At 27.0% G+C, this 25,521-nt stretch overlaps 1 protein-coding gene and 1 long non-coding RNA gene across 2 annotated transcripts in view; one reads left to right on the top strand and one right to left on the bottom strand.

Moving 5' to 3' along the window:
- Nucleotides 1-8,376, top strand: part of LOC107456667 (uncharacterized) — a 30,490-nt gene extending 22,114 nt beyond the window's left edge. The window contains exons 3-4 of the long non-coding RNA XR_001585739.4: nucleotides 2,247-2,369; nucleotides 7,147-8,376. This is a non-coding gene — a long non-coding RNA (uncharacterized LOC107456667). The remainder of the gene's footprint in view (nucleotides 1-2,246; nucleotides 2,370-7,146) is intronic.
- Nucleotides 4,165-25,521, bottom strand: part of LOC107456666 (BAR/IMD domain-containing adapter protein 2) — an 89,205-nt gene continuing 67,848 nt past the window's right edge. Inside the window, exons 6-14 of the mRNA XM_016074597.4 lie at nucleotides 25,092-25,211; nucleotides 24,942-25,007; nucleotides 23,706-23,792; nucleotides 22,958-23,062; nucleotides 21,337-21,562; nucleotides 13,307-13,499; nucleotides 10,361-10,420; nucleotides 8,456-8,537; nucleotides 4,165-5,245 (exon numbers count right to left, since the gene is read on the bottom strand). Of these exons, the coding sequence (XP_015930083.1) occupies nucleotides 5,030-5,245; nucleotides 8,456-8,537; nucleotides 10,361-10,420; nucleotides 13,307-13,499; nucleotides 21,337-21,562; nucleotides 22,958-23,062; nucleotides 23,706-23,792; nucleotides 24,942-25,007; nucleotides 25,092-25,211 (1,155 nt within the window). The 3' untranslated portion in view covers nucleotides 4,165-5,029. The remainder of the gene's footprint in view (nucleotides 5,246-8,455; nucleotides 8,538-10,360; nucleotides 10,421-13,306; nucleotides 13,500-21,336; nucleotides 21,563-22,957; nucleotides 23,063-23,705; nucleotides 23,793-24,941; nucleotides 25,008-25,091; nucleotides 25,212-25,521) is intronic.

Here is a 25,521-nt window from a genome sequence, read left to right as displayed (position 1 = left end):
AGTATTAAGAAAAACAAGTTTCGTGAAGGACTTAAGAAAACTAACTCACATTGGCATTATAGTGAGAAGAGAATTTTAATTACCATTGCGGATTTAAGTCAGTACTTATTACAGTACTGTTAAGTCAGTACTGTAATAAGTGCTATTCGGAAGCAATATTCCATTCCACTAGCCTTAACAAGCTGGGACTTAAACTAAATTTTCTCTGTAGAACATGAGCAATCTACCCTTTCAGGCGTCGTTGAGCAAAATGAATGCAGAAGTGAACATTTCTGAAGAAAAAGACTTTCTTACAAACAAACCACATGCTCATAGTTAAATTGTTGGTAAGCTTTCTATTTTGGGCACAACTCAAAAAGTAGACATTAAAATAGATCGTTTTTCAAATTTCTCTCTATAAAAAATTATTCTGTAAGGAATAAACTAATGAATCCAAATAAATTAGTTATGTAATATGTATTATGTTATTTGCCTAATCCCTCAGTAAGTACATTTTTTTTAAACCAGTTTTTAAAAAGATCTTTAAAGTAAACAGTTGTTTTTACAAGGTTGTTAAGGAATCCTATAAATGTATAATATGTAATGACATTAAATTTACGTTGCTCCAATTTAGAGTTTTGATAACCTCTATTGCTTAGTCATCTGAAAACAAAGAGATAGTCTGAAAAGTTATGCCTGCAATGTACACAGATATTCTTAACCTTAAATCCTGAACTTTGCCTGTAACAATTATACTTAACGTTTAAGGAAAAGCAAATACATTTAAATGCTAAATTTAGGTTCACTATTGATTGTCCATTTTCTATATTCTCAGTCCTTCTTCGAAAATAAACACATTGCCTGAGGAAATGATGTTCATTCATCTGTGCGAAAGCGCAAAAATTAATGTTAATTATATACACAATTTGCAAAGAAAAACACATTTCTTAAGCAGTCAAGGAAAACTGGCATTTTATTAAACTAATACAAAAACAACAATATCTATAAAAATCGTCACAAACAATAAATCAGATTTTTCTTTCTTATATTGCACAAACCTATTTTGACAATATCAGTGAAAGCAAATTTTGTTCTTGGTAGGATATGAATATAAATTTATAACATTTTGACAGTAAATAATACACTTCATAAATGATAAATTAAGACTATTTTTTTTATCAATTATTACATAAATTTAAAAAATAGCATAATTTTCTTAATTTATGTGAAAATTTGAAATTGCCACTTAAGATAGACTATTTCAAGACTTTTATTACAAATTAAATTTCCCTTTTTCACATTTTTAAAAGTTTATAGTGTAAGGGGAAAAAATTATAAAATGCAAAATTTCAAATGAGTTACTACGAAACACATGAATTTTTATTTGCATTTTTCCACAAGCATTTCTTTTCAACTAATTTCTGTTTGTTTTTATGTGATAATAGGTAAATAAATTATTTAAAATAAGAGATGAATTAAAAAAGAAATTTTCTAAACTCATAAGTTTTACTTCAGAACACATTATTAACCAACAAAAATATAACTATGTCTCATTAGCAATGAAATATAAATTTTTCCCGCATTATTTAAATTAAAACTTGTGTTTCACTATACTTATAGGACAAAATAATATCTTATAAAATTTTCTATGAAATAGCAAGATGGTAAAAAATATTTTAAAGATTAAAATTGTGTATTATATTATATTTAAAGACTAGATAAAATTTTCCCTCTGAAACAAGATTTAAAACTAACAGGTTTTACAATTCATAAATGGTCTACATAAACATATACAAAAATATTTTATTAAAAATTAGAACTTAAAACGGATATAATAATTAGAAAATATGTAAACTATATTACATAAAAATTATGTACAACTCATACTCATAACTCATTAAGCTTACCTAAAACTGGTGGTATCACCAATCCTTTAACTGTCTAGTTTATCCCAATTAAATTTAGGGTAAAAACTGGCAGCTTTGCTGCACAGGAACAATTTTTTTCTTTTTCAATGGAAATAGTAGTTTTGTTCCTATAGCTCAAGAAATATATACCATTTATAAATGTAAAAAGCACATTTCACAAGCCATCTTAAAGGGGAATTTTGTTTTTATATTTTGCGAGTAATAAAATTAAGTGATCACATGTTGTTTTTTGAGGAAAAAATACTGAACATTTTTTAAATTTTCTGTTTTAATTTAATATTTCACCCTTTTTCTAGATTAAAAAAAAGTTGATTACCAGTCATTGATTTTTACTTGCAGTTAATGTCCTGAATCAAGCAGAAAATAATCCATTTTCAGACAGTGGGAGATAGAGGACTCAGTTAGTATTTCAATTTGAGGATTTCTTCAGTGCCTGATCTGAACCATTATAAGAAGAAAATGGTAAAAACTGATTTAATAGTTCCTCCATAAAATAAAACTAGTTATTATTTTTTCACATTTGACTGCGTTAATAATACCATATGTATTTCTTTTCAAATCCCTGCTAATTCAAGACATATATAAAATGCTATATGTGGCTAAAAATTCATTACAAAAAATTTATAAATGTAATATTTCCCAACATTCTTGTGAGGTATTGTGATGGTCTATATCAAAAAGCTTTACAGTAAGCTTGAAAAAAAGCACATAGAACTCTGAATATATTGGAAATATCTCAAAGTTCTTGGAACTCTCTATTAATACCCTATCAAAGAGTAATGATTTTAACTATACACTAGCAATACAATGAACGTTCTTGTAGTTCATCTCAAACTTTTATTGAATCTTTCAAACATTAATATGGCACTAAATCTCAAACGGTGGCATCATAAATATTATATATTAGATATATCTTAAGTTTCAAATTATGAATATTTTTGCTGAGAAAAATAATGTAAAATCCTTCATAAAGATTTTATAAATTTGCTTTTGAAAGTATTGTTTGAAAAGTTACTATTTTATTTATTTAGTTTACATATTGTTACAGAAAATGAAAAAACTAGCAATAAACTTATCTGCTAATAAAATTTTTTAACAAAACATTAAAATATCTTACGGCCTTGAACTTAGATAAACGGAATAACTTTCACGATAGGAATCTTTTCTTTTTCTAAATCTCAGAACTCAGCAATATATAAAGCCGTCAAAATAAAAACATTCTTTACACTACATGTCTTTGTATAATTGATCATTTTAAGTAACAATCAAGGGTTTTAATAGTTGGTTTTGCTAAAAAAAATCTGAAATTTAATTTTTCCTGTCTAATCAGTGATTGCAATATTAGTTTCCACATCATGGCTATATAGGGTTAAAAAATACAATCTGGAGGAAAGCTGGCAAAGAAATATAAATCAAATAATTTATACAAAGCAGCACCTGAATCTAAATTGTTTGTTAAATAGTAGTACTTATTTGTTTCTTTTTTTAAAATAAACTACATGGAAGAAAATAAGTGAAGGTTAATTTTCAATATTTAACTAAGAGATTATACATATTTTTTAAATACAGTGGCCGCCACATATTAAAACAGGTTCTATCTAAGAGCATTTGGTTTTATAAACCAGAATATCTACATTTAGGAAAAAGAGGTTTCAAACTTTACAAATACAAAAAAAATTTAATTACTTCAGTTTTATTTTAACTAAATTTACATTCAACATTTTAATATTAATAAATAAAAATTGTAGCTCATATTATAAGTTCTTTTTTGATCAGCACAATTTAAAGTCAAAAGATTTTACATGGCTAATATTTTTTAAAACTTTAAATATTTCTCTCTTTGTCTTAAAATATCAGACACCTTTTGAATTTTCCTTATTGATGACCATAGACCAAAAAAATCTTGAAGACTGTTTATTAATTATCTGATATCCTTCATATTCCCTAGGAAGTGTGATCAAAATTTGTAACATTCATTTTGTTTGTAGGGAGCAGAATAAAATTTTCCATTCTTGCAGATTTGAGACCGAAGGTCAATTTGGACTATTAAGGATTAAGTGAAATAGTTTTTTAAAATTATAAACTTATAAAGATACATCAACTTATAATGCTCGATTAGTTGTTTAAGAAGATCCTTTTCAGTTGAAATAAAAGGCCAGATCTATTAAAAAATAGTACCCAAAAAGGAAAATATAAGAATATTATGAAACTTAAGGTTGCATTTCTCTCAAAGAGATCTTGTTCTTTTACCATGAAAAAACTTTTTAAATGGGCTTTATTATCATGTTTAAGCAGATTTCAAAGATTATTTAATCAGTAAAGATACATAACTATATTTATTGTCTTTAGATTTATTTATGCTGTTAACAGAATTTTTATATAGTGGTTAATTAAAATATTTCTCCAAGATTACAAATTTAAACACAGAAAAAACATTTAAAAAAAGTCTGTCATGCAAAAATGAAAAATATTTAAATTGAATAACTCCATCAATTGAGGCTAGCAGTATTAGAACTAATAGACATTTTATCCATTAATATTAGTATTATACATGTACAAAATGTAAAGTAATCCACCTTATTAGTATATGAATTTTTTTTTTTAAATTATCAATCCCATGCAATTTTGAACCCATGCTAAAGCAAGAAATTTCACTTATAAAATAAAAATGAAAACACCTCATGCTTAAATATTTTTTTACTGAGAAAAATTATTTTAGTAAACAACTGAATCCTGCAAAACATATGCATTAAAGCAAGTATCAATATTAAAACTAAACAATTTTCACTCTAGTTTTAATTACAGTAAATTAAAAAGATTCAACATCAAGTAAGAAAAAAAAGTAAACTTTTAGAACAGAAAATTATGCGCAAAGCTATGGTTCATTGAATGATTTACGTTGTATGTACTACTGAAGGTAGAGACAATTAAACTTTTGAGATGAACTTCAAGATGAATAATATTAAGTAAAACAAAACATAACATCAAATATATGTAGAGTATGTAATTTGTAGTGCTGCAATGATCATTTGAATAAATTAGCCATTAAATCATCTTGAGCTGGATATGTGTAAACGAATTACAAATTCTAGCTATAGTTCAACAAATGAATGTATTCAAAATCAGAGTCTCATAGAAGGTACAGGTTCACCGTTAATATATATCTTCCCATTGCTTTGTGCCGAATTTGATTCATATATATTAGGATGGGAAGCAAAGTATTTGGCTTTAAGAGTACCATTTTTATCAGAGTCATCAAAAGAGGCTGAAACAGTGGGTGGACTCACATGTCTCAATTTCGGGCGAGTCAATGTTGCATATTCAAACACTGCTTGTTGCTACAATTGATAAAAAAAACAATACCTTACAAACTAGAATACAGAACAAATAAAAATACTAAAAGATTAAGGGGTTAAACCTATCTAAAGTAAACAAAATAAGCCTAATAAGTTATTCAAAGAGTTCTACTAGGCAATTACTGAAGTGGAAAAAACTATTTTTCCAAAGTGATAAAAAAAATGGTTGTACAGTGCACAAAGAAGAAAAAAAAGATCATCTAAGACAGTGTTTCCCAAGATTTGGTACGCATACCCCCAGGGGTACGGAAACAGTTTAGCGGGGGTACACGTTCTTATGCAAAATACCTTGCAACAAACAAAATTTCAAAAACTTTTATTTAAAAACAAAACTAGCCATGAAAATTTACGATTATGTATTTTTCGATAGGTTATTTTTTGCAGAGTTGACAGTTAATAATTGGTGGTGTCAACAGCCAGTTGTGATTTTTAACTCCTGTGCAATTTTTTTATAGTAAAGGTTTGTAATAAATTCTACTTATTTTGATTATTTTAATAAAATATAATTTTTATTCCTAACATAGAATATGGATCGCTGGTTGGTATCTACAAAACTTTGTACCAAAAAAGAAAAAGAAACCTATTTTTAAAAAAATACATTCATTTTTTTTTGTTAGTGGTACACAGCGTTACGAATAATGTAGAAAGGGTACACAAAAGTCATAAGTTTGGGAAACACTGATCTAGGATAACTTTTGATCTAATGATCAGATCTTGGGGTGTTAGGACTCAGTCTTACAGGTTCAAGGAGGTGATCTCAAATATGTTAGTTAATTAGAATAGGGAATATTTTAAGTAACGAAATCAGATACAAAAAAAAGAAACACTTTCTCTGAATAAATATACCCCTTTTTCAATGGATTTGGATTTCAGTTCCCCAGATATATAGGGGGTAGCCACAACCTTGGAAATATGGTCCCATTGATTCAGTCAGGAGAGTGGTCCGAAGTTTGGATACTTAAATGTTAATTTTACTTTTTGCCCATTTCACAATATCAAGACACTTTTAAGTGAATTTTAAAAAAATTTGCACACAATTTATAAAGTTCGTTTTGCCAAAGATAATTTGAGACAAAAAAAAAAATAATCACATTTAGTGAGTATTTACTATATTTTATTATTTTATCCAGTACTAGTCGAAAAAATTGAAGTGTAAGGTATAACAATTTTTAATTCATTTTAAAGAATGTATTTTTACATGGCCAAATACATATTTGTGCAAAATCGGTTGAACAGTTTCTGAGAAATCGAATTTCGAAAAAGGTGTATTTCTTAAGGGGTTCAAACTTTGAACCACTCTCTTGGGACCATATTTCCCTATATCTTAGAGGTCAGAAATCTGAATCAGCCAGTAAAAAGGTATGTTAATTGAAAGAAAGAATGTTTTACATCTAATTTTGTAACTTAAAATATTGTCTGCACTAACTAATTAGCATATTTGAGGTCACCTCCTTGAACCTTTAAGATTGAGTCCTAGAACGTGAAGTTCCAATCATTAGATAAAAAATTATTCAGAGGGGCACCTTTTTTATTTTGCACACTGTACACCGTTTTTTTTTTCAATAAAACCATTTTTTTTCTTCTTTTAGAAATTTTTTTTTATTTATTACAGTAAACACTCAAAATTTTTAAATTAGAACGAAAAATAAAATTTTTCTCTCATGTAACAAAACAATTATGCTAATATTTACAGAAATGATATGTTTAAAAAAATTAGAAAGAAATCTTTAGAATATTGCACTATTGCGCAATAAAATAATCCAGTTTACTTCTGTAAAGAATGCCATTTTAAATTTAGAATTTTGACAGTTTTGTTCTAATCATGAATTCTGCAGACTTTAATACTGCAAACTTCTTAAGCTATATTTTTTCCCTATTTACAGTGGATAGCGAGAGGTGAAGCAAAATTACAAGCTATAGTAATGGATATTTTTCGTGTTGCAAGGGTACTAGAGTACATTTCAACAAATAAACTTAATACAGATTTTTCCAAAAACCTGGAGTAGCTTAACCTCATAACAAGTACTATCATCAGTGCCACCAAGACACAATATGAAGAGAAATTGCTTTCTATAATAATTTGTGACTCATAATAGCCTGGTTACAACAATTCACAACAGAGAATGGAATTGACAGAATAGTGAGCTTGTGTGTGTGTGAGAAATACTTGTATCTAATGTTAAAAATATAGCAATAAAAAAAACTTTAGTGTAATGGTATACAATAGCTTTGACCGTCATTGACCTATGATAATCACGAAATGTTGATTTCAATAGTAGACTCCCAAAGGAAGTGAGATTTTTCTTAAAACTAGCAGAATGAGTTTTGTGGTTATGATTGTAAGAAAAAAAGATTAACTTTTTCATTTTCAAAGAAAACATAATTGTCAAATGATCTTTTTTCACTTCTTATTACATTAATATAATTGAAAAGGTCTTTAATTTTATTCTTTTTCTGCAGTCTTAATATGAACATCCCATTAAGCTTTTGAACTCTGATTGCAGGGATATTTGCGCTTTCCGTGGAATAAATGTTACTTTAATGCAATTTACAAATTGCACTATTTTATGTATTGTATTTGCATATTATAATCAATGCATATCCCATCAAGTACTAGCAAAACAAAATTCCCTAACTCAGTAGAGCAATAGATTAAAGGGCATTTTTTAAGCCATAGATTTAACAGCTTTTCAGAGGCTCTGTGAAATAAAGAAAAATAGGTTTGAGATGCAATTTGTTACTCCAAAGCAGATTATTCCTTAAATACAGATACAGAAATCCATTTTCTGGTCAATGTAAGCAAGCTAAAAAAAATTAAGCAAATTCAGCTTCTTTATTTAAAAAAAAAATCATTTCCATGTTCAGCAAATTGAATCGAATGTAGGGGTTTAATGACATGAGGTCGATAAGTGGACATGATCGGATTCTGGGTTTCATCAATAGAGATCATTATAACTTGCATTCTTATAGGAAATCTTATATTTTTAAAAATTTATTTTAGTGTTAATATTTAAGCAAGAATTTTATTTTAGGAACTGTACATAAGTTTAAATTTTGCTTTGTTTAAATGTTGAAAGATAAAGAGACTGGAAATAAAGAGATAGAGAGATGCATAATCTGCAGACTGTATATTTCTGAAATAATACATATTAAACTCAAATATCAGTACAATAATTAAATAAAATTTACTACCTCTTGCCCATTCAGCTTAGACCTCACAGAATTGCTGGTAAAAACTGGAGGATGTGCCTTAATATTAGAATAGCTTTCATTGCTGCAAAAAAAGAAAACCGAAGATATTAGTAAAATACAAGTTCTGAAGATTATTTATACAGGGTTCCAATCTTTTAACAAAGCAAAAATTAAGGACTTTTTTTTTGAAAAAATTAAGCACTTTTTTGAAAAATTAAGGACTTATGCCACCAGTGACAGTGCCAATTATTTACCTTTCTAAAAACACCAATAAATAAAAAAATAATAATAAGCAATTTTATTATAATGTAAGCACTGATATAATTGTATTAATTAACAGGTCTCGGCAAAGAAGCACCAGGCAATTTTTGCAAACCCAGGTTGGGTTTTTTGAAAAAATATTTCAGATTGTTAAAAGTTAATGTCATTTAGATTGTAAAAGTTAACATATGAAACTAATCTGCATTCAATTTTTAATGATTTCATTGAAATTGAATTGTAAAAGTAAGTGCAGAAATTAGGATTCTTTTCATGTATATTTAAAAAAAAAAAAAAGGTAAATAAAGAAAATTGGCAAAAACATTTAAAAAATTATTACTGGAAGTTTTTATATTTTGCTACTAGACCAGCAAACGTATTATAATTACTTTTATGATGAACTTTAACAGAGTTATTTCCAGCCAAACATGTTATTAAGAATTAACTTTACATAATGTTACTAAACATTCTGGTGAAAATTATGAACTAATTTTAAAGCAACCAAAAATTTAACAAAAATTAAAAAACAGCATATTAAGCTACAATGTTAACTGAATAAAATGATTATTAAAATCTAAGGATCTTTTAGTTGAGTAGATTTAAATTTTTATGTAACATTCTGCTTATAATTAGTGATGCTAAAAATGAAGGACTTTCAAAAACCTTGTACCAAAATTAAGTACTTTTAAAGGCCCTAATTTTCCAAAATAAAAATTAAGCAGTTTTTAAAGACCGTGGGAACCCTGTTATAAGTATGAATTTCTGATTTCAAAAAGCTATATCAACAGTACCTGGTTTAAAGAATGAAAATTTTATTGTAATTTCATGGGTACCAGAAGCTTTGATTAGAAAAAATAGCTAAGTACACTATCAGAATAAATACTTTGCACAAGGAATGAGAACATTTTCTCGGCTTTCCACAGTATTTCAAGAATAAACACGAAAATTTATACCAATTTTATAACTTAAATAAGAATTCTAACTAAATGTTTCTTAATTTATATTTCATATTAAAAAGGCTGATTGAAGGTAAACTTAAGACCGAAATTGAACTTTTCTACTTTTATGTCATAATGCTAGAACAAATTAAACCTTTCATTATTTTTTATTTTAAACCAATCAAAGTCACATGCCAAACTTAATTAAATTTTGATTCAAATACACTGCAGTCATGAATGTGATAGCAAAATGTCATAATTTAAAAAAGATTTTTTTCTTTAAAATTTTATGACAATAAGAGTTGATTTCTCTATCCAGTGAATTTACTACTCTTTCATTAGTCAAAGTACTACATCACCACTGCATGAGAAAAAGTATTGTTTTTTTTTACAGAGATTGTGAAACAGTGTGAGGTTTTGCCAACAGTGTGATATGGCTCAATAGCTATACAGACTTAAAATAAGACTAATACATATTAAGAATTAGACAGTATTTATTGATTCTAAAAAAAACAATTTGAATTAAGAAAAGCTTGCATTTTTGAATAGATGTGTAAAAGAAAATTCATTTACGAATCATCAAAAATATAGTAAAGCTTTAAACATCTATTTAATTCACTCCTGACTATTAAATTTCATTAAAAAATAATTGTAAGTTAAAATTAATTTACAATTAATTTACAATCATAGAAAAATTTATAAATCTTACCTCAAGGAGGATGAGGGATCCTTTACCCTCTCAGTATATGACACAGGAAACCAACCAGATCTGAAAAAAATAATAAAATTTTGCCTTAGTTTCCAGTTGCAATCTATTGGTATTTATATATGTATAGACAAAAATCTATACAGATAGTGCATTATTAGATACCCAGTGGCAGAATTTTTTTTGGACTTTCTGCGACAAACTTCCCTAGCACTATTATCTTTCTGCAAGACACTTTTAATTATAACAATTACTAATTTAAAGTAACAGAAGTGTTCTGTTTACAAAAGGGAAAGAGAAACTTGTATAAAAAGCAGTAAATTATTTTTTTAATTGTTAATGCAATAAGTTTTTTATTCTAATATTAGGGGTGATATTCTGGCATTTTGTAGGTGGAAAAACTCACTAATAATTTCTTTTTTCGAATTTTGCAAATTATCATAACATTAAACAAATATAATTAAAAATTGTTAAAGCCTTGGCAGAAAATATCAAAAAAAAATAATTATGAAATCACGCGAATCGGACTTTTTAAGGAGGGGTTATTAAAATGCGTATCAAGTTTCAAAATTGGGTTGTTGTAATAAATAACATTGTATTGAAATTATCGGAATTTATGAACTATATGGAAGTTGACAGGAATATCTAATAAAAAAAATTTATAGAATAATTGCGTCAAAAAGTAAATACTCAAATAGACAATTCAAATTTCCCATAATGCTGGAAATATATTGGGATATTTAAATAACACATGAAAATGAATATCCATAAATGCCGAAAATACAATCGAAACACCACTTGGATTTATGATAGTATAGACGTAAATTTAGCTCATCAAAAAGTGTTAATTTAGATGTGTAATTCAAATTTCATGAGTGAAAATCAGGGAAAATTGTGACACAAAGTGAAAAACCCTGAAAACTTTATATGCTAAAAATCAATATCAATTTATGTACCAGACATGTTTCTTATTTAACATTAATTTTTTGAACTTGCATTTATAATTAAATTACCTAATAATGAAGAATATCACACCTTTATAGTAAACTAATTCAAGAAAAAACTTACTTCTTACAAGAATATGCGATAACGGATTTTAAAATTAAGTGAATATGAATTGCGATGTTGGATTTTTAAATCTGCGCCAATAAGAATTGCAATATTGGATTTTAAAACCCAAAACACGAATTTTAATATTGAATTTTAGATCACGTAAATACAAATCACTATGCATAATTTTTAGATCGCGTGAATACGAATCGCAATGCAGTTTTTAAATCATATATAAATACAAAAATCTATTTTTGATTTTTGTGAATTTTAAACGCGTGAATACTTATTGCGATATTAGGTTTTAAAAGTGAGCAAATATATTGGATTTTTAATTTGAAATTAACAGGAATCGCGATATACGATTTTTAAATCACATTAACACGAATCACAATAAGCAACTTTCAGACATGTGTATGAAAACGCCTCATTAACGAGATTTAGCAAAAGTTTCACAATTTAGTTGGAAGAATGACACGAAAAGCTTGGAATTCCGGAGTACAACCAGAGAACAATCACCCCTGCAAAATATCAATTAAGAAATACTGGAATTTTAAAAAATTTGAAAATCATCAGCACAAGCTAAAACTGCCAAAAAAATAATGAAATCATTACATTAATAATCTTATGCGTGATTTAAATTTTGTGAGAAATAAAATGGTCTATAAAAATATTGAGATTTTTTATTTAAATGTGAAAAATTGTAACAATAACTATCCTAAAAAAAGATTGAAACACCACATGGATTAACGATGATATTGGCACAAAGCGAGCATGTCAAAGAGCACTTTCTTGAATGCATGATTTAAACTTCCTAAGCTTTAATAATATCTGTATTTAAAAAAAAATATCACAAAAATATCAATGGTATAATTGAACAATGAAAGACATAGATGTGATTTTAAAAATCGAAGTATAAAATCGTAGCAATAATTGCCAAAAAATGATCAAAACACTACATAAAGTTAGGATGGAATTGGCATATTTTTTAAAGCCTCAAATGCAAGATTTAAAAATAGTTTGACCGTAATATATTAATATAATAAATTTTATTCATTTCACACAAATTTTAACAAAAATAGGGCGACAAATGTACCATAATGATTCATTCCTTTGCCACAAATCTGAATTTATAACAAAATTCCCACTCGCAGTCATATTACTATATCACAGTCATATAAAACCAAAATATTTCACTTCCCGAATAAAAAATCTTTCCACAAACAACTATAACATTCTGCGACAATGTCACCGTGATTCTGCCATAAGCATTATATAAAATATATACATCTAACACATTCACTTGTTACTAAATTCATGAATAATCACATAACTAGACTTTTAAGCTCTCAAATTATATGACACTATCAAATTTGGTCGTACCAACACATGTACTCTTACTTGAAATTTCTTTTTAAATACAATAGAATAAACAACTGAAGTTTACTGCAATATTACTGCTTTAAAAAATGAACCAAATGCATAAAACCAATAAAAAAAACATACAATGTCATTAAGTTAATATCTATGAATTGAGTATAATTTATTATGCTCAGGACTCTTGTTTGAGACAGTTAAATTAAGCACTGTAGAAAGAGCATAAATAGGTTTCTGAAATCAATATTTATAAACTGCAAAAAAAAAATGGAATAAAATTAGAAATCAAATTTTAATTTAATGTAAATGAAAATAAATTTATTTTTTTAAAATTTTATTTTATTTGTAATTTAATAATAATAACCTGGTATAAAACCAGAGCACTATTGTATTGAGAACACGTTATGAAGTTTAATCAAACATGAATTCCACTGATTTTTACATTATATCTTAGTAACACTCATTAATAGCATATAAGTTAGAATACATAAACTACAAAAGTATTTAAAATATATATTTTACCTTCTAGTGGTCAAATTATCACCAAACTGCCAACCAGTCGTATTCTCTTCTGTTATATATTCAATGACATCCCCCTCATGAAGACCTAGTTGGTGATCTCCAGATGGCTCATAAGGATAGAGTGCTCTTGCATAACTTGTCTCACTTGAACCATTGAGTTCAACTGTTCGACTTAGCCTTTTTAAGCCAGGATCTTGAAATAATGAAACACAATATAAATAAATAGTTGTAATGCACAGGGCATAAAACAGCCTGAAACATAAAAATTTTATTTTGTTAACTAGAAAGTTTTTGCATCAATTCAACCAAGTTTAGAAAGTTTTTAAAAAATTTTGATTTTAACTTAATATACAGTAGAATTATTTTTTCCTAATGAACACACAAAGAGAAAGATTAAAATAACAAATTAAGCAACAAAAAATCGCTTGAACTATGAAAATATTTAGTTATAACTAAATTAGAAAAAACTTTTTCGTTGTAAAAACACATAAATAGTTATTACAGGGTTCGTATTCAAAAGGAAGTAATTTTCTCCTCAACTTTTCCAGGTTTTCAAGATAAATTCACGTAAAAATCCAAGATTTAAAAATCAACAAAATTAATATTTAATAAAAAATGTATTTTAGAATTATAAATAAAATTGAAAAAAACATTAAAAACTAAAAAACATTTATAAATTATTTTTATTTAAATAAAATTTGGTGATTTAAGTTACGCCGATTCTGATTAGAAACAATAAATTGACAGAATTATTTATGTGAAGGAATAATAAGACAAAGGGAATTTTACTGAGCAATATTAAAAGAAAAAAATTACAAGTATATACGAAGTTATGATAAAATAATAAATAATCTGTATATGATTCAAGTTAAATCAATATAATAAAATTTTTGAAAACAAAACTGCAATTAACAATTAAAGCCTAATGTATTCTTTTTTAACAGGACTACAGCCTAGTGCAGACCAAGACTTTCTCAGTCTGCCTGTTCCAAAAAGTTCAACTTATAGCTAGATTTCTCCATCTATTCACTTCTAATAATTTTAGGTCTTCCTCCATACAGTTCAACCCCCTTGTTGCTGGTTTCCCCGTCTTCCTTATACCTCAATCTTAGAAAATGTCAGATTTTTAGTTAGATCAGAATCATCACAATGAAAAACCAGTCCCAGATTTCCTGATCCTGAATGACCAAACTGAAATAACTCTCTAAATGTTCAGTCGCCTTTATTTATTATACACTTCATGGTTATATAAACTTCTCCATGCATTATTTTTTTTCACTGCTCCAAAAAGTGACCAATGGATTTTTCTTTCAAAAGCGAGCAATTTATTTTCTTCTTTATTAAGCGTCCAAGTCTCGCTGCCATACAAAATAATCTAATAAGTGTTCTATATAAACTTAATTTAGCACTCATGGAGATAAATTTAGATTTTAATTGGTTCTTCAGTACAAGGTAACATCTATTAGCCATCAAAATTAGGTTTCCAATTTCAACTTTTAACTAATTTTTATTGGTAATGTGTGCCCAGTTACTTAAACTGGATAACTACACTTCAATAATAGCACACATTGTACTCTGGTGCTAACCACCATAAATTTAGTTTTTTCTTCACTTATTGTTAAACCCATGACTTTGGCAGAATCCTCAAAGTCCATAAACATTTCTATCACATATCATTTCGTTCACCCAACTAGATTAATGTCATCTACATAGTTATAATATATATTAATTAATATAATTAATACAATAGCATCAAGTAAAAAATTTAATATTGGAGGGATAAGCAGCAATAAGATTGTCTAACTTAATTGAATGATACTAATTTTTAAAAAAATTTTGAACAAAAATATTTTTTTAACACCAAATATCATACCATCTTAAAAAGAAATAAAAAAATATATAGACAATCCATCAGTGATTAAAGTTAATCCATACTTATTAAGTTAAACCAAATACAGTAAATAACTAATACAGGATACTTTTCAACAACAGACAAGCAAAAAATTAAATAAATAAATAAAATTAAATAATTAAGGGCAAAAACGTAGTATTTTTAATCCTTAGCTATAAAATAAATAAATAAACTATCATAAAATATGAAATAAACTGCAAAAAAAAACAAAAATAAAGAAAGAACTATAAATAAAAATAATAAGGGAATAAAATAAAAGAACTTTTCAACAACTAAGTCATCCCTAAAAAAACACAAAATAGCAAAATTAACAAAAATATTATAAAATAAACTGCCTTTAAATGAAATTAAATCATTTTTAAACAATTAATGAACGTTTTTAAGAACAGAAAAAAAAATACTAGAAAAATGCAATAAGTTAAGATTCTTGATTTAAAAAAAATTTTTATCTTAAATAAAATGGATAAATAGATAAAAATATAAATTAAAATGATAAAAATGCAAAATTAATTTTAAAAAATATCAATAAAAGAACTTCTTTTAATGATAACTACAAAACCAAAATAAAATGAAAGAAATATATAAGTTAATTGAAGTTATTAATTTAATTGAAATTAGGCAAATTATAATAAACTGTAGATTTATTAAAATCATTAAATTAACTAAATTAAACAAAATTAGTGATTAAAAAATGCAATATATTTAATAACTAATCATAAGGGAAAAGAAAACAATAAAATACGAAAAACTTACAAATCTAATTAAATAAAAGCAAAACTTAAAAATTAGCAAGCAGAAACAAAAGTTAAAAGAAGCGGAGACACAGCAAAATATAATAAGATCAAGTGAATTTTTAAAAAAAAATCTTTATCTTAAAATTTATGAATGAGAAGAACTAAATTATTGAGTATGAAATTTATTGTGAATGGAAGAAAAAAAACTCAAAACCTAGTGAAATCAGAAATGTATCATTTGTGATAAGAAAAAATTGCAATCTGCTTCATTGTATAATCGTCTGCTTTCAGTAATAAATAAATGTATGCTTTATATTAATAAATAAAGGCTTTTCAGCAGATTTTTAATGAAAAGAGGTGCTATTCCACATCAGGCAAAACTTGCAAATGATACTGAGAGATCAGAATACAATTAAAAAATATGATTCATTAATAGATATCAAATAAATTAACACATATAGCAGACAATAAAATATAAAACAATAATTTGTTATAATAAATCAAGGATCACAAAAATTAAAAACAAAAGTGGATTTAAAGAAGAAAAAAAACAGCATGTCAAAACAGCAATTCTCAAGGCAGAAATTTCAAGTTCCTTAACTCCGAATTGCAACTGAATAAAACGCTCCAGAATAGTAGGAGAATTTTTAGGATACACTTACGGTCAGCCCAGAAAAAATCAGAATTTTTTTTTTTTAAAAAACCTTTATTTCGCAAGCGCAAATAAGGCATCAAAAATGGAAGAGTGATATCCCGCAATTTCCCTCGATGTCAAATTTTTTAACAATTCCTGGTCTAAATTATGTTTTCTTCCGACATTTCCTGACTGTTTTTCGAATCTTGTTTTCCCTGACAATTCTCGATTTTCCTGACATTCCAGATGTATACAAACTCTGTAAAAATGTCATTGCCTTTTTTCCAGAAATACAATTTTCATGCTTGTTGGACAGCAGTATTTTAGGTATAAAGAAGAAAGACCAAGAAAGAGTTACCTGGATCCAAAACCAATCACCAAATCATATGACTAAAAATTCAGATTAACAAAATTTCTTATATGCAGTGATACATAGTGTGGTGTGATCATGGGATAACCACAATATTTACTTTTCATACTGGGCTGTCTCCAACAGGAGCGCCCTCTTCTTTGCCTTTGCAGGATCTCTAGAGCTCGACTCATAGCTCGTTTTTAGAGATTCTTGCAACCGCTAGGGAGGGGACGCTGGCTTTTGGAGATAGACCAGTATTCCCCGTGGATCTCGAGCAGTTGGTTGCTTTCTTAAGCAGCAGGATAATTTTTGTTTTTTTATCCCCCTGTGTGCTCTAGAGTTTAATCGTTGATTTTTACCATAATAAGTTTTTCCTTATCTTCTAATTATTTATTTGATGCATCATGTAAATTCAGCAAGAAAACAATTATTATTTCAATGACTTAAATTAAATTACTATCTACTCCCTGGAGCACACAAGGAGGATCCAGCATCCACGTGGTGGATTTAGGCTCTTGTGAATTGATGAGCCGCATACTGAAATGAACATGTTCTTAAAACCGAAATGAAATAAAAATGCTGAATGAATGCCTTTCGTCTACAAAAAAAAAAAATTATGTAAATTATTTTGTTTACAATACTTGCAATTACTGGGTACTGATCTATTCCACTGAGTCGATTTTTCTCAATTTAACAATTGAGTATTTTTACAAGATTTTTCAAATGACAAATGTATCAAAACTATTCAATGTTGATATAATTGCATATTTTACTTTTACTACATGTGATATGTTAAGGATATGTGTACCATGATTTATTGAATTTATTTAATATGATTTGTTGATCATTTGTTAAAATGATCATACTTGTTTTTATAAGGAATGAAAATGTTGTACGTGTACATAATTAACAGGGTCATTCTTATTTTTACGAGTGATATTTCTCTTAGAATTGGTAATTTTTACAATTATGAAGAAAAATGTTTGTATTTTACAAACAAATTAAAATTTTAGGTTCTTTTAAGAGAAAATTGAATATCACGATTGAATTTTGATTATCACACTGAATACTCACACGTATTCACCTTTTTGGTTATATTTATTTATCCAAGTTTTTTCTCATTTATTTTTGCTACATAATTATAAACATTTAATAATGGTGGTCATAATTACTAATGCGTAAGCATTTTATAGTTGACTTTATTGTCATGCGTCTTAGGATTTCTTTATCGAAATTAACATTCAAAAAAAAAAAAGAAAAAAATTTCTTTTGTGGAATTAACATTTTTCCTAGGTTTTTAAAGTTATTCCATAATGTGACAAAAATATATTTGAATGACTTCCAATGAGAGTTTTTAAAGGTAATTCCTATTTGCTTTAATATGATTGAATTACTTATAATGAGAGTTTTTGATGTTATTCCAAGTGCAGCGAATGCTTTTATAGTGAAAAGTGCATTTAATGTGTCAAGGTTGTTATTATATGTGATAGTTACTCATACTTGTAATGCCATTTTACTTTTTGTCAGAGGTTTAACCTCACTTTGTCATCCCACCTCAACAATTATGGTTTGAATTTCAAGAAAAAAAGCAATTATTTTATAATTGGCCATCAGGACAATTGAACTCTGTTTTCAGGGCACCAGTCGAATTGTCTTTTACTGAGGACACTTATGTAGCTCAACATTTTTATTTAATGCATATGTTTACTCAAGATTTTTTTCTGTTGAACATGATATGTATGTATGATTTCTTTATCTTTATGATTCACATTTTATGTTAACGGTAACTTAAGTTTTTTTTTATTTAACTTTTACATTTTAATGGGGTAATTTAAACTTAATTTTTTTTCATTAAAGGGGTGGCTATTAATTTTTTTCCCATTCAAAGGGGGAATTTGTGGTGTGATCATGGGATCACCACAATATTTACTTTTCATACTGGGCTGTCTCCAACAGGAGCGCCCTCTTCATTGCCTTTGCAGGATCTCTAGGGCTCGACTCATAGCTCGTCTTTAGAGATTCTTGCAACCGCTAGGGAGGGGACGCTAGCTTTTGGAGATAGACCAGTATTCCCCGTGGATCTCGAGCAGTTGGTTGCTTTCTTAAGCAGCAGGATAATTTTTGTTTTTTTATCCCCCTGTGTGCTCTAGAGTTTAATCGTTGATTTTTACCATAATAAGTTTTTCCTTATCTTCTAATTATTTATTTGATGCATCATGTAAATTCAGCAAGAAAACAATTATTATTTCAATGACTTAAATTAAATTACTATCTACTCCCTGGAGCACACAGGGAGGATCCAGCATCCACGTGGTGGATTTAGGCTCTTGTGAATTGATGAGCCGCATACTGAAATGAACATGTTCTTAAAACCGAAATGAAATAAAAATGCTGAATGAATGCCTTCGTCTACAAAAATCTGTTTTTTTTTCATTTGAATGGGGATATACAACATCTAGCACAAGCAGTTGGCGGATGATCTACACCTCATGGCCCTTCCTTCAACCACACCCCTCGACACATAGGAATTACTTAAATGTTACTACTTTCAAATAAAAAAAAGCATAACATAAATAATAAAAGTCTTACAATAATTTAATGATTCACATACTATAGATTTAGTCAAATCTCAGTATCACAGAATCTTAAGGAGGCACTAAAATTTGGAACAAAAAAATTGGAATAATAGTACCATTATAGTTAAAACTAAATCTAATATAAGCATTTTAAAAGTTATATAGCATGTATTTACTTCAAACAACATAGATACTTCAAATTATTATTTTCTCATGAATTAAGACAATGACAACAGTGATACAAAATAGTTTTCTGGACATTTTTTCTTTTTTCGATCTATCAATTTCTCAGTTTTTTTATTAGAACTTCAACAAATTGTTCATAAATTTTGTAAAGAGGCATTTCAAATTTTTCAGAAATTAGTAAAAAAATTATTATCTTGGTAATCAAAAAATCGCACAAAATGTATTTAGCTCTGAAAGGTTTTTTTCTACGCATTAGCAAATGTGTAGAGAAATCAGTTTTTTTTTTTTGCAATATTAAAGTTAGACTTAGCTGCCCTACTAGAATTTGAAATAAAATTTAAATTAAACAACAATTTTAGCAGAATGATTGGTGGTTGAAATGTAAAATAAAATATGATCAAGAAACAAAAATGCAGTGCCAAATTCAAATGTTCTTACAATTTCATGGGAACAAAAATCAGACTATGTTAAACAAAGTAGACTGGTAAAGATAAAAGAAGATAAAGACTAATATAAAACTAAGGCAAGCAACTTTAAAGAACACAGTTCACCTTTGAATTAGAGACTGATCAAAAACTTCCTTTCTTAGATGTTCTTGTGACTCGGAATGATAAATGATTCCATACTACTGCCTTTCGTAAACCTTTTACTGTTTCTCTTCCCCCTTATTACAAATCCTCCCACCCTCCTAACCAAAAACTTGCCTCTTTTCGGTCTTTTGTCTACCATGCTGTTAATATTTGTTCTAACATTGATTTTCTTGATTCAGAATTAAATTACATCAAAGCCATTGCTCATGACAGAGGTTATTCTCCTAACATTATTGATAATATTTATAAAAACTTAACTAAACAATCGCCTACCGATATACCTTCCAAAGAATTTTCTAACAATTTAGTCATTTTACCCTATTTTCCTAAAATAAGTCGGCAAGTTGCTTATATCCTAAAGAAGTTAGATCTTAATATTATTTTTAGTCCCATTAATAAGATAAAATTTTCTAATCTCAAACAGCCCATTGACAGTCAAAATAGCTGGGGTATATACCAAATTAATTGCCAATGTGGCCTTTCATATATTGGCCTAACTAAGCGTGCCTTAAAGTGCCATGTCAAGGAACATGAAGCTTATGTCAAAAAACAAGAATTTAAAAGCTCATCTATTGCCCAACATTGTTCGGACTCTAATCATAATTTTAATTTTTCTTCTTCTAATGTCATTCAAAATTGTTCTTCAATTTTTTATTTAGATTTTTACGAGTCTTCTCATATTTTCAAAAATTCCAAACTGTTGGTCAATGACCTATCCAGCGTCCCTTATCTTTATCCTGTTTGGAAATCTATGATTAAACCTAGCTAACCACCTTTTTTGTTCCTTGCTTCCTATTCGTTGTCATCCTTGCACGCTTCCCTCCTATTGGTCGTTGCTCTCTTGTGATGTCACCTTTCTCTATATTTATTTACCCTGTTTTCTCTCTTTTCTTTCTGTTTCACTGATGAAGGTTGCCCTTTGAGCATCCAAAACAGAATTTATAAATATTTTTGTGCTCTTAATTGTTGTTTGCCTTAGTTTTGTATTTTAGCACAAAGGTCGCCCACTTGTGTATTTAAAGACTAATATACCAACAAAAGTTTACCTGATTTAGGAGAGGAAGTAGGTAGACTTGGAAGACAATACTCAGATTTAGCTCTAATAATTGGTCTAGCATAGATATTATCTTCCGCTTTAGAAGCTCTCAAGGTGTGTGACATTACCGAATCTCGATCATTTTTCCCATAGCTACGAGCAATTGAGTTGTTGCGTATGACAACATCTAGCATACTGTCCAAAGAATACATGCTTTCCATATTCAAAGGTACAGGCTAAAAAATAGAGATATTTAATTTTCTTTTATTAAAATTATTTAACAATTCTAGTAGAACTGATAACAAGTAGAAACCAAACTCTGAGAATATTATGTTTCTACCCACTAATAACTATCAGCAATAACAGACTGTAAAAACATTTTTGATTGAAGTTTCTGTAAATGTCAGTGGTAGCAAAGATATGTTCTTAAACTTTTAGCATTTAAAATATTAAAATTTAAAATGCAACTTTTTTTTTCCAAATGGCATGATTAACTGTACTACATTTAATTGCATGAAGATTATAAGGATTATGTTTATAAAAGTACAGAATATAAATTCCAATCTAATTACAAAAAATAAAATAAAATAAATACTATCTGTAAGTCAAAGGAATATAGGTTTGTTTTTCAAATTACAAGAAAAAGGCTGCTACAAAATAGGTATTTTTAATTGAAATGCACCAAAGGACATGTGGCTTTAAATAAAAATCAATTTTTATATTTTTTGATTATGATTTCACTTATGATACTGGTGGAAATTCAGAAAATCTGTAGCTCTCATCCTTAGATGCAGAATTAAGAAATATTAGCAATCAAATATGCATTTAGATAATTAAAAAAAATTACACATAATGACTTAATGACTAATGAATACACATAAAGTCAAAATAGGGTTTTAATTTTTCATAAATTGAAGACAATGAGATGTAGATGAAGTTGCACTACACAAAAATGTAATTTACTAACAAACTTTTAGTGTCAATGGAGATGGGATATGAAGGAGCAACCTGGGCAATTGCTCCTTCATATTCTCCCAAATGGTTCCAAGCAATAATAAATAGAAGACTGCTAATTTCATTTAATGATTTTGAAATCTATTAAAGTTGCTTCAAACCAAATTTAAAAATTGATAGAAACACTTCAAGTAGCATACGAGACTACTATTTTGATTGGAACATAAGCATAAAAATTAAAACACAAATAAATAAAATAGAAAACAAATATATGTCATTCAAAAACGAATTTATGTTTTATCTTTTTCTCTTATATTTATTTAATAAAAAAAAAAGCAAACAAGCATAATAAAGTCTTATTTGACGATTTCCTTTTAATGATTTTAACACTTCACAAAATACTAAGACATATATATAAATAGGTAATTAAACTTTTAATGTGTAGTAATTGACTATATTTTTTTTTTAAAAAAAAACATTATAATAAATATTTCTTAATAAAACTTAATTTCATCAATTTTAGGTAATGAAATTCATCAACCATAAAAATCTAAATTCAATTAACTTTAATATGCTATAAATGAAAACATCAACAGTAAACAGAAAAAAATGTCAATAAAATTTATATTTTGAGAAATATAATTTCAGTCAAAAAAATAAAACAAAATATTGCAAACCTGAGGTGAGCATTTAATAGCATTGTATATCATTTCAGGTAACTTATCTCGAGTTTCAGCTATTCTTTCCCACATTGGAAGTTGCTCTTCTAAAATTTCTGAGCCCTAAAAAAATTATCATGTTACACAAACTTGAATGTTAAAAAGTAATAAAAGAAACAAATATGATTAAAAGGATATTTCTTAAAATTAAAAATAAATGCTAAAAAAGCAATGCAACTAAGATTCTAACTAGCTAGTACTACATGAATCCCATTTAAAAATGCACTAAACAATTTTGAATTTTAATAGGTTGGTAAAACAATTGATAAGCTACCATTTGTATTAGTAAACAAAGAAAAAAAAATATTAAGTTTTGTTATGAGTATTTTTCCTCTTTTAATTTGTTTTTTAAAATATAAAAAGAAATTTTAAGGGAAATACATTGCAAGTGTTATAATTAGGAAGGGAACAATATTTGAAGAAAAAATAGGTTTTTAAAAAAACTTCCCTTTTTGCTGTTGCACTTAGTAAATTAAAACAAATAAACTACTGAGGATTTTAAAAATTAATTCAACTAAATAAGTATTCAAAATGTATCACACAGATTAAATGAAACAGATTTAGGTTAGAGAAAATTTCAATTGATTTAAAATATTAAGAATAATTCATCGCAATAAATAAAATATATAATACATTACATTCAAGCAATAACATATTTCTAAATTTACTTAAAATAATTATAAAAATTACAAATATGAAATCTTACTTTGGTGTGGTAAATTAAAAATTGCCTATTAAGCGCACATTGTCTTTCCAAAACTGTGCCATACATAACTCTTTCTTGTATTATAGCCTAAATAAAAGAATACAAGCAAATGAAATAAATTCAAAGACCAAAATCATTCTCAAATACAACTTTTTACTGTGATTTTACAACTTTTTACTTAGATCAATAATAATAATTGATAAATGATTATGAAATCGTGAAAAATTAAAATAAGTGAATGTCAGTATTCAATCATTCTGGTGTATGTCAGAAATACTTGTAAAACATATTTATTTTTCACTTACACCAGCAAAAGCTGAGATTCAAAATGAAAAAAAAAAAATTCCATGTTTACACCTTACAGCTCTCAGTCATTTCATGCTTAATGTATGTGGTGCAACTATGAAAATTAATTTGTTTTCTTGCTTCTCAAAGTAAAGTTTATTACCAAAAAGAAACATGAATTCAAGTCTTTCACCTTTATATGCATGCAAATATGTATTATAAAGAGAGAGCAAAGACTACTTATATCTAACAATTAGGATAAAATGAAACAAAAAATTTTACACACCAACAAACCTATATTTTTTCCCCTCCAAACTGAGTACAAAGTAGAGCAAGAAACTTTTCCAGAAAAAGACAAATTAGCAGTTCAAAATTTATTTTATAATGATAATAAGCAATTCAAAAATTTATTTTATAATGATCAATATTAAGAAAATTGAAAATGTATTACTTTTGATTTTAAGCATCAAATTTAAATTATAACAAGAAATTTACAAAAGTTGTTGCACATTTTCATTTGATTTCCTCCAAATAATACTAATAAAATTAAGATGTCAATAACAAACTCAATGTTTGGAGAACTAAGATTTAGATTTTTACAACCCAAAAAATAACCAGCTTTTTTGCTACACACTAGGTCGTAATACATCTAAAAATACAAAATATTGTAATCTATTTCACTAAAATAGTACAACAATCTGTTTTTAAATTTTAATATTTTTTTAATAAATATAAATAGAATCATATTTAAATTATCTGAACTGAAAAAAAAAATTAGCATTTTTTGTACAAGTTTTCAAAATGTGTGTGTTAAAACTTAAAGAAAATTAGAGAGCAGGAATTTCATGACCAGCAATGTACCTCAAAATTTTCATAACTTTAACAAAAAGCTTTTTATTATAATAAGCTTTAATAAATACTTTTTCATAAGAACAAAAAACTCTTTTGTACCTCTTTTAAACTGTCATTACAAAACACTTCCAATCGCTCTTTGGCACTTTCCAACATTTTCATATGCTAAAAAAATAAGTATTAATAATTAAATAACTTCTTTAGAACATGATAGATAGTAATAACCATTTGGAAAAAAAATTTATTTACAGATAATTGCTTGTCTGTGTTAATATTCTTTTTTCTTCTAGTCTTTTTCAGTGTTGAAACACATTTTAGGTAGGCTTCTCGGCGACCTTTGTACAACTGCTGAAATCTTTTTTGTTCTCTCTGAAAACGCAGACAAATCTAAATACATTTGCTTACCAAACAAAGTTTAAAAAAATTTAGAGTCATTTTAATAATACAATTTTGAAAAATTATTTAAATATTATTAATAAGAATATTTGTGATGAATCTGAGCATAAACTGAAAAAAAAAGGGAAAATTTAGAATACAGCTTAAGAATAGTTTCAGTAAACTGACTTAATTTTGGTAACTGAAGCTTATCTAATAAAATTCTTACAGCATTGCTTCTATTTTTTCATACAACTTCACAACTAAGCTACAACAATTTTTTTTTTCCAATTTTATTTCCATT

The sequence above is a fragment of the Parasteatoda tepidariorum genome, chromosome 2 (genome assembly GCF_982258835.1).
Source record: "Parasteatoda tepidariorum strain Cologne lab strain chromosome 2, Ptep-v5.0, whole genome shotgun sequence".
NCBI classification, from domain to species: Eukaryota; Metazoa; Arthropoda; class Arachnida; order Araneae; family Theridiidae; genus Parasteatoda; species Parasteatoda tepidariorum.
The sequence above is the reverse complement of the archived record's forward strand: the minus strand, read 5'-3'. Positions and strand labels throughout refer to the sequence as shown.